The following is a 13,939-nucleotide window of genomic DNA, read 5'->3' as shown; positions in this document are numbered from 1 at the left end:
ACCCCCAAGGGGGGGGGGGGGGGGGGGGTTGAAAGAAGAGAAAGGAAGGAAGGAAAAGGGAAACAAAAATGTAATAAAGGAAAAAAAGGAAAAAGTAAATGAAAGAGAATATGAAGGAAAAATTACATGGAAGAAAGGGAAATTAAGGGACATACCATACTGGACAAGACCGGATGTGGTTGGACAGGATAGGATGGGACAGGACAGAATACAACACATAGTATAAAAGACAAGTCTGGATGTATTTTGATAGGATAGGATAGGATAGGATAGGATAGGCGGGACAGGACAGGATGGGACAGGACAAAATACAGCGCATAGTATACTAGACAAGACTGGATGTGTTTTGATAGGGTAGGACAGGACAGGACAGGACAGGACAGGAAAGGAAAGGAAAGGAAAGGAAAGGAAAGGAAAGGAAAGGAAAGGAAAGGAAAGGAAAGGAAAGGAAAGGAAAGGAAAGGAAAGGAAAGGAAAGGAAAGGAAAGGAAAGGAAAGGAAAGGAAAGGACAGGACAGGACAGGAAAGGAAAGGAAAGGAAAGGAAAGGAAAGGAAAGGAAAGGAAAGGAAAGGAAAGGAGTAATGAAGTAGTAGAAATGTGGAAAGAACATTAAATGACAGTGAGGTTAGAGACCACAGACCAAAGGTAACATGAACAGATGATAGAAACAGAAAATTGAACAGTGATGAAGAAGAAACAGTAAGTGAAAAGTTAAAGACAAATGATGTTACAAAAACCACTGTGTAACATGTTATTTAGCACTAGTTGACCAGGGAGATTCATTCAGCCCCATCAGTTCAAAGACCCTTCTGGAACCCACATTAACAAACATCTCCAGCTCTTTCTAATGTGTCATTTACAGCATCTCGTGCGTTTGAACACCTCAATTATACTGATATAAAACACTATTGGCTAATAAGTGGGCTTCATTCATGCAAAGCGTCCCAAAAAGCAGATACTTCTCCCCTCAATCCCTAAAGCCCAAAAACCTGAGAAGAACCATACTTAGCCATGCAGTGAGTATGAATGTCTGTGTGAGTCTAAATATGAATCTAAAGCTTAAAAACCATGACATTCATTGTACAATATTTTCTACTGTATGAATAATAAAATGTAATGTAAACTGTGTTTAGTAAGAGAACATGTGTGTATCAGTAGCAGTTGAGGCTGGCAGAAAATCCCAGAGACAATCACGCAGACCCACCTTGTCTTCTTTCTGTAAAAACATAGGGCGAACGAACAGTTACAGCATAACAGAGAACAAATCGTTTAACAACAAACACCCAACCAAAACTTCCAACTATAAACCAAATAACCTCAACACTACCCTGAACAAAATCTCAAGGCCAACAATAAAGCGAGACAGAGCTTACAACAACAAACACCAGCAACAAACAATGTTTCCACATGAAGGACAGTTGCACGAGCAAAATAAAACTGCACAGCTAATCCAGTAATGCTAGTTTTATGCCATATACTATAAACAGTAAGTAAAGGAGATACATTGAGTTTTTAAAGGGTTAGTTCACCCAAAATTGCAAATTCTGTCATTAATTACTCACCCTCATGTCGTTCCAAACCCGTAAGTCCTTCATTCATCTTCGGAACAAAAATTAAGATATTTTTGATGAAATGTGAGAACTCTCAGACCCTGCATAGACAACAACAAAACTGGAATGTTCCCAGACCCAGAAATTTAGTAAGGACATCGGTAAAACTGTCCATGTGACATCAGAGGCTTAACTTTTTGTGCGCAAAGAAAAATAACAATTTATTCAACAATTCTTCTCTTGAGTTAAAGTCTTCCGCTATTTTGGAGAGTACCACGACACATGCGCACACTTCCCCAGAACGTAATCAACATAATCAACGTAATCAGCGTTGTTTATGTTCAGCATGCGCGTGCTTTCTCCTGAACGTAAACGACGCTGATTACGTTGATTACGTTCAGGAGAAAGTGCACGCATGCGTCGTGGTACTCTCCAAAATGGTGGAAGACGATAACTCAGGGAGAAGAATTGTTAAACAAGTTATGTTATTTTTGCTTTCTTTGCGCACGAAAAGTATTCTCGTATTGAAGTTGAGCCACTGATGTCACATGGACTGTTTTATCGATGTCCTTACTACATTTCTGGGTCTGGAAACATTCCAGTTGTGTTTCTGTCTATACAGGGTCAGAAAGCTCTCAGATTTCATCAAAAAATATCTTAATTTGTGTTCCGAAGGTCTTGCGGGTTTGGAAAGACATGAGGGTGAGTAATTAATGACAGAATTTTCATATTTGGGTGAACTAACCCTTTAAGTTATGTTTATGTTTGAAAACCGAAGGTTGCTGGTTCAGTTCCCACAAGTAACTATCACCATTGTACCAAACTGCAGAACATCAGGTTACTCCAGCAAAATTTGTCATGCGTGCACAGCAAGTCACTTTGGATGATAGCATCTGCTAAATATCTACCTACTTAATGACGAAGCAAAAACATAACCTTTCAAATAGTTGGGCAATCATAATGTTTGCTCAAATTCAGACAGAATCTGCTTATTTTTATAGCGTCGTGCCTTGGCGCAACATTGCGGGACATAGCGCTGACCGGATGCGAAGAAAGACTGCGGTACGGATAAACTGCAAACTGAAAGCTAACAAAAATGACTGACACTGCAAAACATCAGGTGGGACAAGGAACAAACGGACAAAGAGGTAAAAAACAAAAAGAGGCGGCAAAATGCAGAGAAAAAATGAAAGTGAGAAGAAAGGGAGCTAGGATAGAAGGGGAAAGGGAGGGAGGCGCGTATGCGCAGTAAGGGATTGTCTTGGTCTTTGTTGTCCTTAAGGAGGGTAGCGTACATTGCGGGCAGCAGCAGGAGCAGCAGCACAGGAGGGACACAGCACACTCCCCGAGACAAAGCAGGCAGGGAGGTTTTCCACCCTCCCTTTGTTAAGTAGTACAAAGTAAGACTGTAACTACTTCTGTACAACTTAAAAAGTATGCTAAATGTTTGTTTAATGTTTTTCATTTTCTTAAGTGTTGTTTTTATATCTGCTTCTTCTCATTCCTTTTCCTTCTTTCTTACCTGCCACTGTCCTGACTGTCATCTGGAAGCATGTCAATGACAGGGAGAGGTTCACAGATGGACAGACTGACAGGAGATACATCTCCACCTTCTGATACTGGTTTGGGGTCTGAGCGATTGTTGTTGACACCTACAGGAGGAAAGAGACAACATTTCTGCACATGAAACATTAGGGGGACATTTAATAATATCAAAGCCCACTTGTAGCCTCATTGTTTGTTTCACAATGAATCTAGGTATCATGATATACTGGTACCATACCAGTTATCAGCCGATATTACAGATTTTTAAAAGATTATATTGCTATCAGCTCATATTTGAGATCTAATTGTACAAGAGTTATTATTGTTAACTGAAACTAAAACCATTAAAAAAATTTTTATCATATATATATATATATATGTGTGTGTGTGTGTGTTTCATATGTATGTATCATCACATAAGTACTTAAAATTAAATTTAAATGTGAACATAAAAGCTAATTTAAAATAGAATATAAATGTTTCTAAAATAACACTACATTCCACACAAATTTTTAACATTTAGATTACCTGCTATCATCTAAAACTCACTAAATGTTAATCATTAAAAACACTAACTACGTAATAATGCAGATTTTTTACCAAATCTCAAAATGAAAATTATAATTTTTTTCAGAATGAACATTATAATAAATATAAATAAAAAAATGTTATATAGTTATAAACAAATTGTTGTTCTCATGTAGCCATTAAAATTATTGATTTTAGTCAGTGTTTTATTTTTTATTTAGACAAAAGAGTACAAAATTAGGATATTAGCCATTTATTGGTTATCGGCCATAACGTGATTATTGGCTTGTCTGTATCAGCCACAATTTAATATTGGTGCATCCCTGATTAAGTATGGTGGCAGTGCAGCTTTGTATATATTATTTTCATTCCCATTTATATTTCCAGACGACTCACATACGCCATGATAGTTGATTTCCCACATGTCCAATGTGCTTAAATCTAAAACACATGAAAGGGATTTTCTGATCCTCACCTGTGTCACTCTGAGAGTCGGGACTAGGAGTCAACTCTTCACTGCTCTCCGAGCCATGCGTGCTACCTGACCCCACCACACCAGGTTTCCGCCCTGAAGTGGCGGCGCTATCGCTTATGGACTCTCGATGAGGTGGGACATTTGGTTTGGTTGGCTTTACTAGACCAAGAGAAAGTAAGAGAGAACAGATGAGAGGAAGAATCAAAAGCAACATGTCAAACATGCTCAATTATAAACAATTATTAAAGATTGTCAGATGATCATTGTGTGGTTCTAACAAGAAGACATGACAGATGGACAACTAGATGAAGGAGAAGGGGGCAATCAGGAGTTTGATCCGACAGTGTTAGTCATTCATTGGGCAAGGGCATTTCAAAGGTCCATCAAGCCCATAAATCTTAAGTAAATGGGGACCCAAACACGAACAAACAACACACACAAATCTGAAATCTGTTTGTGAATACATCACCTGTGGTATATTAAGATCATTAAAAGATTTGTAAGCAAGCATTAAAAAACACTTTTTAAAAACATTATCACAGCCAAAGTCACCTCAACCAAAAAATCAAATCAGATTTGCTAAACAGATGGATAAGGAAACGAAGACTACAGACAAACCCATGAGTTTGAAGTGGAACATGCAAACATGCATTAGATTTGATTAGCAAGGGAATGTACCATCCAAGAGGACAGAATCTACCCAAAGAACAGACCATAATACCTTCAAAGTCCAATCTAGTTTGCTTACCATCATCTGCAAGAGGAAAACATAGCAACACAAACAAGTTCCTTTAAATTCGACATCCATCTTTGATCTTGCAGGTATTTCAGTAAATATATGCAGAATATTTCTCATATTATAAGCTACAGAAGCACCTTCTGGTTTCTATATACATTGGTCTCAATGATCTTAGCAGATGTTATTGGTAATTAGTGTAAATGGTTGAATGCACAGTGAAATAATACAGGTTTGGTCAATGAGCATGTGATGTAAGTAGGGCATGTATTCTGAGGGAGAGGGAGGAAGAGATTTTATCGAGTACGTACGGAATGGAGGCGGTTTTTTGTCGGGTTTGTTGGGTTTGTTGGTTCCCCATGGCTGTTCAACAGAAAAGGAAATGATAATATTAGACAAGATAACACAAATTCAGTTTGTAAAATGAAAATCAGAGGAATTATGTTGTATAATAAACTATGGAGCATATCTTCTAACCTTCAGCACGGAAGGGACAGAGGGCCGCCATCCTGACTTAGTCTTCTTGTTGTCAAGTGCTCTGGTCTTGACACCAAGGTGCTTCATATAAAAGGCAACTGCTCCAAAGACGCAGTTACTGAAGGAAGTAAAAAGAACAGAACAGGTTACAAAGAATATTGAAATTTGAATACTGAAAAAAAAGCCGCTTTATAGCTTAATGTGTCATCAGCAACACTTCAACAACGTAATTTTGCAAATAAAAAATTTCATGTTAATTAGGGTTTCTGTGACACTTGATTGGTTTTAGGGTGGTTCATGAAATGATGGTATTTTTGGTATTCTAAGTAAACTCAGATGTCCACAAAATTCAATTATGATATGCTTTATGAACCCTAAGTGCTTAAAATTCACAATTGCATAGACTGTATATATAAACACATTACTGCTTTTTTGAAGTAGTCTTTCATGCTCAATAAGGCTGCATTTATTTTGTCAAAAGAGTAAAAATAGTCAAATTGTAAATAACATATTAAAGTAGAATAATAAAAATGTAAATAATACAAAAATGTAATCTGTAAAATATAAAATGTAAATTATTCCTGTAATGTTAAAGCTGAATTTCCCAAAAGACATTACTCTAGTATTCAGTGTCACATGATCCTTCAGAAATAATTCTAATATGCTGATTTGGTGATGTTGAAAACACATGTGCTGCCTTATATTTTTGTGGAAACCATGATACATTATTTTTTTTATGATTCTCTGATGAATGGATTTTTTTTTTACATTATAAAATGTATTTACTGTCAATTTTGATCGAATTAATGCATCTTTGCAGAAAAATTCATTTCATTTAAAAAAAACCTTACTGACCTCAAACTTTTAAATGTTAGTGTATATTGTTTATCCCTCAGAGTTCACTATACAAAAATGTATGAATGTCACAGTTGCAGTGAGACAGTTTGTGAACAGAGGAATTTCCCTCTGTGCAACTCGAGTCATGTGATCTGCAACTAGTCAGTGCAATCCCCTAGTGCACTATCCAATTGCCTAAGTGCCTCAGAGGGGATCTTCAATTGGCATCAAGCCATTTCCTTCACTTTAAAAGAACAACAGAATCTCCAATGAAGGAGGAGAAAGGGAGGAGGGAGAGGGAGGAGGACTGGAAAGGGGAGGGACAGAAGTCTGGAGGAGGAGACTGTGCACATGTACATGTCCATTGTCTCATGCACACATGGATTAAGTGGCACAGCTGTGAATGACAAAATGAACAACTGCAACAGCTGCAAGTATTCACTAACAGTCTTTCTCATGGGCACATTGTGCACAATGTTAACTTCAGCCTGGAGTTCTTTTCATAATACATGCTTATTTTGCATTTCTTAGCAATCAAATCAATCCAACCAAACAATATAAACTGTTATGAATGACTGATAACTTCATAAAAATAAAATTTTCATTTGAAAAGATGGGTTTACAACTACAGAAAAGTAAATATATACTTTTACAACTACATAAAAGTGACTGTTTGATGACTTTAATTATATAAACAAAAAGTAAACGCACAAAACTACACACCAATCTATAACGCAACAATGATCACAGAAAAAGACATGCGACTGACTTTTGCATTCTGCATCTGCACTTAAAAAAAGATAAGAAGATAAAGAAAAAAGACTCACCTTTTGTCCTTGTCGGCAACAATTGAGGGGCTGCAAAAAACAAAACATAAATAATTAGAGGGATATCAAAGGAAAACTGCAACACAATGCTGGTCTAAAGGACTCACCGCTTAAAGTTAAGTAACATTTTTTCTTCCTCGTTCTCGACCGGTTTTTAACTCCGTTTTAGGACGGTGGAATCTAAAGGTTTCAAGCTTTTCCTGACTCAAAATGACAGTAACTGTTGTATTGTTTGTAGAATTCAAACTAATGAACATATTCTGTCACTTGCAAATTAAATTAAAAAAAAAATAAATAAAAAAAAAAAGATCTACAAAAAATGGTGGTGCATCAAAAAAATGCACTCAGGCAATTTTTTTTTAAATACAAAACAATGCAATGAAACAGTCTCTTGCAAAACTAGATGTCTGAGCTACACTATCTTCTCAAACTGCAAAAACTATGATGGCACTCTCCTAAGGCACTGAGGTTGTCCTACGGCGATGTCCAGAAGCAAGCGAAGTGCTCCAGCAGTGGAATTTGCTATTTAACTGTGTTTTTGCCTGATGCAACCGGCATGCAAGAACATGGAAATCAGATACTTATATTCCTATGATAATAAAAAAGGAGGAGTGTGATAAGGAATCCCCAGCGTCTGGCCAATCAAAAACCTTGATCCGCCTCTCAGATTAAGAGTGCAGCCAATGACAGCGTCTGTAAGTGAGGTCATTACTGTTGTACTGAGGGAGGAGCATGAATGAGGGAGAAAAAAAACTGTGCGAGAGGAAGTGGATAGTGTTTGGGAAAACAGAGGACGATTGTGTGAAAGCATATGAAGATTGAATACCCATATTGAGACCACTAGACATAAAAAGAATCAGTGTGAAGTCTCTGAGGACGCATTATGTCTCTAATAATGTCACTGAATGTGAGACACAATGTCTTCCATGCAGGTTTTTGTCACTTTACTTTGGCACAATGTCACTTTAGTCTAGCACAGGGGTGGTGAACGTCGGTGCTGGAGAGCCACAGCCCTGCAGAGTTTTGCTTCAACCCTAATCAAACACACCTGAACAAGCTAATCAAGGTCTGAAGGGTTACTAGAAAGCTACAGGCAGGTGAGTTTTAATTAGGGTTGGAGCTGTACTCTGCAGGGCTGCGGCTCTCCAGGACCGGAGTTCGCCACCGCTGGTCTAGCATATATTAACTATCCTGTCTCACTGCAAACCGGCTTTTGTCCCTCGCTCTTTTCCTCTCTCTGCTGGCCTCAAACGTGACCCCTGCCTCATCCCCCTTTCCATCATTCTCTCTGGCAGAGAGCCAAAGAGCAGAGACTTCCTGCCAGCGTGGCATTTCTGACTCCATCCTCTCTCTACCACTTCCTCTCTCTTTGCCACCATTTCTTTCTTCGGGATTAATAGGACAGACTTCAAATTGTAACATGGTGTGTTTTTAATAGAAAGAAAGAGTGTGCCTAGACAGAGCATCCAAACCACCTTGGACTGCATGAATCACGACTGCTGAGCACGAAAACAAATGGAGTCTGAATCAAACATTAAAGTATAGAGGCAAAATACATGCAATATAATGCAAAAACACAACATCATTCTGTCCAGCTGCATACTGAGCTTCTGATTCCTAAACAAATGACTCTTATAAGCCGGTTCTTTTAAAGAATCACAGTTTGATAAATCCTTACTTGGGCATTACTGAATCAACATCTGACTCACTATTCTCAGTCATGCCGAGACATTATCGGAGTAATGGCTGTGAAAATCCAGCTTTGCCATCACAGGAATGAATTACATTTTAAAATATATTAAAATAGAAAAAACTTATTTCAAATTGCAATAACATTTCACAATATTACTGTTTTTACTCTATTTGTGATTTTAAAAAATGCAGCCTTTTGAATGCTACTGTATACAATATGTATTGTTGTTTCATATATGTAGATAGGAACTACACTTATCTGTACAGATGGGGCACATGATAAAGCTTTCAATAGAGGGACATGTGTGGTTCCTTTAGTGGGCAGTGAGCACCAGTTTATCCATGCTGGCTTTCATTGTGTAAAAATAATGAACTGAATCCAGATTGACAATGTGCCTTGCGAAAGGCTCAGCGGTCTCCTCCTGTCTCACTTCCTGCATGGGGGTCCTCACTTTCCATGGGGTGTTATATTAATGCTTACAGCCCAGTGTTCACCCTATAATGTGAATCTACTGCACTCATCCACCCTTTGTGATGACTGACAATTAAAAAACCCAAGTTGCTTTGCTTAAAGAAACGGTTCACGTAAAATTGAAGACTTTTTTTTTTACTCTCACTCACATAATTGACTTTCTTTCATGGAGCACACAAAATAATTGTTTGAATTGAAAACAGAAATGCTCTGATATTAGACTTCTGTTCTATACATATTTATACTGTTCATGTGATGTTGAAAAATGGCAGATAGTTGCATTCATTTGATCAAAAAGTGTTCTGTGATGAAAAAGAACAGGATACATTTGAAATAGAAATCTTTTGTAACATTGATAACCATGTTAACTTCTTTAAAAATATATTAATCTTAAACTTTTAAACTGTGGAGTAAATTATATATATATATAGATAGATATACACACACACATACATTTACATATATACACACGCACACACACTTAAATCACTAAGAAATAAAATCAATGATTTTACCAGTTACTTTATTTACATTATAACAGTATAAAAAATTGTAATAATAAGCAACAACTAAACATCTAATAATAACCAATAGATTCTTTAGAAAAATCTTATTGGCAGCTAATCAATATGGTACTGATATACCGTGCATCCCTACGTAGTAAGAATAGGATTATAGCAGACAAATCTGATAAACTACACTTATTATTGTTTTGTTTGTCCTTTTTGTTCAGAGAAAAGAGCAGCCTGGCGATTGCACTACATATCTCCTAAATATCTGTGTGTCATGAAAGACAAACATTATATTGGTTTTAAACCGTGCCCATTTCAGGTAAGCAACCATTTAACTTTTGCCTTGTGTTTTCAAAAGGTGACTGAGTTGCATCAGTTTAAGCAAAGAAAGGCCCAATCCACAACAAAAGAACAATTTTAGAGCAAAGAATGAAGCTTCAATGGATATGTCAGCTGATCCTCAGTTAATTGAACTGCATATAAAGCACAACAGTGAGTGGAGTGAATTCTGATACTGCTATTATAGAATTCACTGCAAGGGGTCAAACAGCCCAGCAGCAAGAAGATCCTGTGCAGTATGAAACATTCAATAGGCATCACTTAGCAGCCGGTGAGTGAATATCGACAGAGACTCGGGGGTTCTGATCCGCTGTGAATGCAGATTTGACAATAGTTGTATTCTGTCTAAGCAAATCGAGAGGGAGAAGTATTTGTGATTCTCTATCCCACTGCATACATGGTGTTTGACTCAACAGGTCACCAAAAAAAAAAAAAAAATCACACAGCAGGCAGTTAGAAATCAGACTTGGATTATAGGTTAGGCACTGTGGAGGGCAGCAAAAGGCAAAGGTCTGGCTCTGTGTTTCAGACAAGACCAGAGCAACTGCTGGTTCTTTCTCAACCATGACAAGAGAGTCAAAGAGAAACCAGACACACTGAAAACTGACAGATGGGCTAATTCCATCAACTAGGGACAAATTAATACCAATTCTGGTAGTAATATACAGACATGAAATTTACTATAACAGTTCTTACTTGGCCTCTACCATCTTTTCCAGCATGGATTCAGCTACTGCCTTCTCCTTCATCTCCATGGGGATGCGGTCGGTTGGACGATGGGATTCCACGTCATTTAGTTCATGCTCATTGGGAGTCATTCCCATCATCCTCTTTTGCCTAATGTGGGAAACAAGTACAGGTAGACCGGTATCGTAATTGGACAAACGGGATAGATGAGTACTTGTTACCAGGGCCTGACATTTAGCATTTCCAAGACTTTACAAAAATTTAATCTTACATATGTGAACATAATGTGCATTGTGAATGCCAAGTGCTCCAGGTTCACTTTATTTTGAAATACACTTGCGGGCCCGTGACTCTCACCTGAAGTCGTCCAGCTGCCGCAGAATCTGTGGACTCTGCATGAACTGTATTTCATAAGCATAGCGTTTTTGTTGTTCTTCACTGATCATTTCTGGACGCATGCGGTCTGAAGGACCACAGTGAGAGAAATAAATGAATTTTATGCAACTACAGCAATAATACAATATTAACATTAAGTGCAGTGATCTGATTCGGACAGAAGTTCACTCACCCAGTTCAGAGGCTATGTTATTTGGCACAGTTACTTTGAGAATCTGGAAGAGAGAAGGAATGTGTTGGAAACACTTCAATCCAAAATCTTGAAACGGACCAAATCAGGGCTCAGCATTAAGAATTTGCTATGCTGGTTTGACTTAACCAGTAGTGCATGTTAGAATGTTCATATAACAATTAAAAGAACCAAAGACTTAAACTACTTCAGTCTGTGTGCATTGAATTTATTTAATACACGAGTTTCACAATTTGAGTTGAATTACTGAAATAAATGAACTTTTCCACGACATTCTAATTTATTGAGATGCACCTGTATATTTATATATAGCTTATTTTTTAAATAAAACAAATCATAGAATTAGCATACATATAGAAAGGAAAATGATAAATAAATTACAATTAACTCCAGATTTTAATTACAATAAATAAAATTGTATTAAGTGTGGAGGACATTATAAAATACAAGATAAATGTTTTATATTTTATATACCTCCAGTGTTACATGTAATACATTACAGCACCACCAGAGGTCACAACAATATAAATAACCAGAGAACTACTTTCTTCCATTTAATTTTAGCTCAGTCCACACCTCCATAGCCTTAATGTCAACTCAAAAAATGTGCAGAGAGAGAAATATTCAAAAGAAAAAGAAAGACTCAACATAAAAATAAAACATGAAAAGGGGGGTAAAAGCAGCCATTCATCAGTGGAGGTCATTCCCATGACCCAAAGCAGGTCAGGCAAACACACAGATACATGTCTAAAACAGGGGTAGAAAATGCAGAGAAAAAAAGTGACATTGGACAGAAGGGGCAGGCAGACAGACTGGAGGGAAAGGACAAAAACTTTGAATGATGAAATGAAGTCTAAAAAGAGACGGATCGGGTGAGAAACAGACAAGTTGGGGAAATGATGACCTGATATATCATATGAAATTGAAAGAAAGAACTGGATAACATGCTGTCCATTTCTAATGACATCTAATGAATGTCAGATGTATTCAAAGTATAGTCAGAAAGAACCATAAATCTCACCCATACCAAATATGACATGAAAAAACAGAAATAAAAACTTCATTAAACATTACATTACTGTAATCAAAAACAGCCCAACTTGACAAAGATTTGAGTCATTTTAATGAGTCATTTAAATAATTTTATTTCTATTTGTCTAAAATCACTGTTAATTACTTTATAACTATTATTCATTCAGTATTTATGACCTTCCATTACTTGAGGTTACATGGAACATTTGTACATGTAAAAACATTTTTTTTTATGATTCATAAATAAATCTATTAAAAAAAACCTTACTGATAAAAAGACATCCATGGATATGTGATGGTTATGCATCAACTACCATTCTGCACTTGTTTTAACCAGAAATGTCTTTACAAATCATATTCCTATTAATCTGCCTCAATATTTTAGAAAACAATATACTAAAACATTAGACAGCTTTCTTCACTTTGAAAGAAAACACGCTTAAAGATAAGACTGACGGACAGCAGATCACCTGTGTGATAAATAAAATACAGCTTCAAAAAAATCCCCAGCATTCCTTTAGGGGGTCTAACAAAAACATAGACAAGAAAACGAGGGGTGGACTGAAAAGTGTGACAGAACAAAGAGCCAGACTAGTAAAGTGATAAACAAACTTGACAGCCGAATGTCTAGAACTCTTCTTGTTCACATACCGCTCCTTTTTCCAGGTAAGTGTTGTAGAATTCCCCAAAGTGCTTCTTGGTGTCTTTGGCATTGAAGTTCTTGAAGAGGTCAGCATGAAGGTAGCATAGCTAAGACAAGGGGAAAAGAAAGAGAGAGAGATCGAGTGAGGAAGATTAAAGAAAGACAAGCGCAACAAAACTGACAGATTTAGACACCAAAAATAGAGGGATAGTAATACGTGCTATGTTAGCACATGCTGACCAGTGAGAAAATAGTATTAGGAGGGAGGACAGGGACAAATTGACCAATCTAAAATTAAAGGGGTCATATGATGCGATTTAAATTTTTCCTTTTTATTCTCGCTGTAGTATTGTTGCTGCCGCCATGTCGTGAAGGCGCTGTGTGAAAGTAGCGAAACTACTTTGTTTGGCCTTCCAAGAGGACGATATCCGCTTCTTCATGCCTAGAGCCGATCTGTGCTGGTCGCTGAGGAAATACATTAACTTTGCGCTATGAAACAATAATGTACAGTATGCGGAAAATAATGTGTTTTTTTAACTTGAAACCGCATAAACATTTTATTATACCAAATACACCAAATAATGTTCTTTTTATCATATGACCCTTTTAATGAACACAATATAGTACCTGTTGGATTTGAAAGCAACCATAACTTGTCAAACTCAATAATATATAGGTACACAAAAGGAAAACAGTATAGGGTAAGATGTCCACCATGTTTTTGCCTTGACTTGACCACAGATATCACTAAATCAAATTTAATGAATGGTTATGCTCTAAATAATTGACATTTTTTTCTGAACATCAACATCTGTGAGATTGATCCTATCTGAACGGTTTTGAGGTTAAATGTAGAAAGAGATAAAGGATTTGGGATTTGGGAGACGGTACCTGGGGTAGATCACATTGGCTGCATGCCAAATAAAGAAAGAAATACTCTTTCATGCATTAAATCACATGAAAAGGGCTTTATCTACATACATGACACCCCCCCCGGCT

At 37.0% G+C, this 13,939-nt stretch overlaps 1 protein-coding gene across 10 annotated transcripts in view; it reads right to left on the bottom strand.

Moving 5' to 3' along the window:
• LOC107706396 (rho guanine nucleotide exchange factor 1-like) overlaps positions 1–13,939 on the bottom strand; it is a 46,445-nt gene that overhangs the window by 8,119 nt on the left and 24,387 nt on the right. For 3 of the 10 annotated variants that reach the window (XM_016510106.1, XM_016510136.1, XM_016510144.1), the window contains 11 exons: positions 12,949–13,047; positions 11,248–11,290; positions 11,037–11,142; positions 10,689–10,829; positions 6,978–7,007; positions 5,314–5,431; positions 5,148–5,199; positions 4,822–4,854; positions 4,101–4,259; positions 3,075–3,207; positions 1,207–1,218 (listed from right to left, as the gene is read on the bottom strand). In XM_016510106.1, coding sequence (XP_016365592.1) covers positions 1,207–1,218; positions 3,075–3,207; positions 4,101–4,259; positions 4,822–4,854; positions 5,148–5,199; positions 5,314–5,431; positions 6,978–7,007; positions 10,689–10,829; positions 11,037–11,142; positions 11,248–11,290; positions 12,949–13,047 — 926 coding nt within the window. Of the gene's footprint in view, positions 1–1,206; positions 1,219–3,074; positions 3,208–4,100; positions 4,260–4,821; positions 4,855–5,147; positions 5,200–5,313; positions 5,432–6,977; positions 7,008–7,084; positions 7,268–10,688; positions 10,830–11,036; positions 11,143–11,247; positions 11,291–12,948; positions 13,048–13,939 lie in introns of those variants that run through there. The other 7 variants (XM_016510123.1, XM_016510148.1, XM_016510113.1 and 4 more) reach the window with 6 other exon arrangements.

The sequence above is a fragment of the Sinocyclocheilus rhinocerous genome, unplaced genomic scaffold (assembly GCF_001515625.1).
Source record: "Sinocyclocheilus rhinocerous isolate Xijiao unplaced genomic scaffold, SAMN03320098_v1.1 scaffold1333, whole genome shotgun sequence".
Taxonomy (NCBI): domain Eukaryota; kingdom Metazoa; phylum Chordata; class Actinopteri; order Cypriniformes; family Cyprinidae; genus Sinocyclocheilus; species Sinocyclocheilus rhinocerous.
This window is presented reverse-complemented; position numbering and strand designations above follow the sequence as displayed.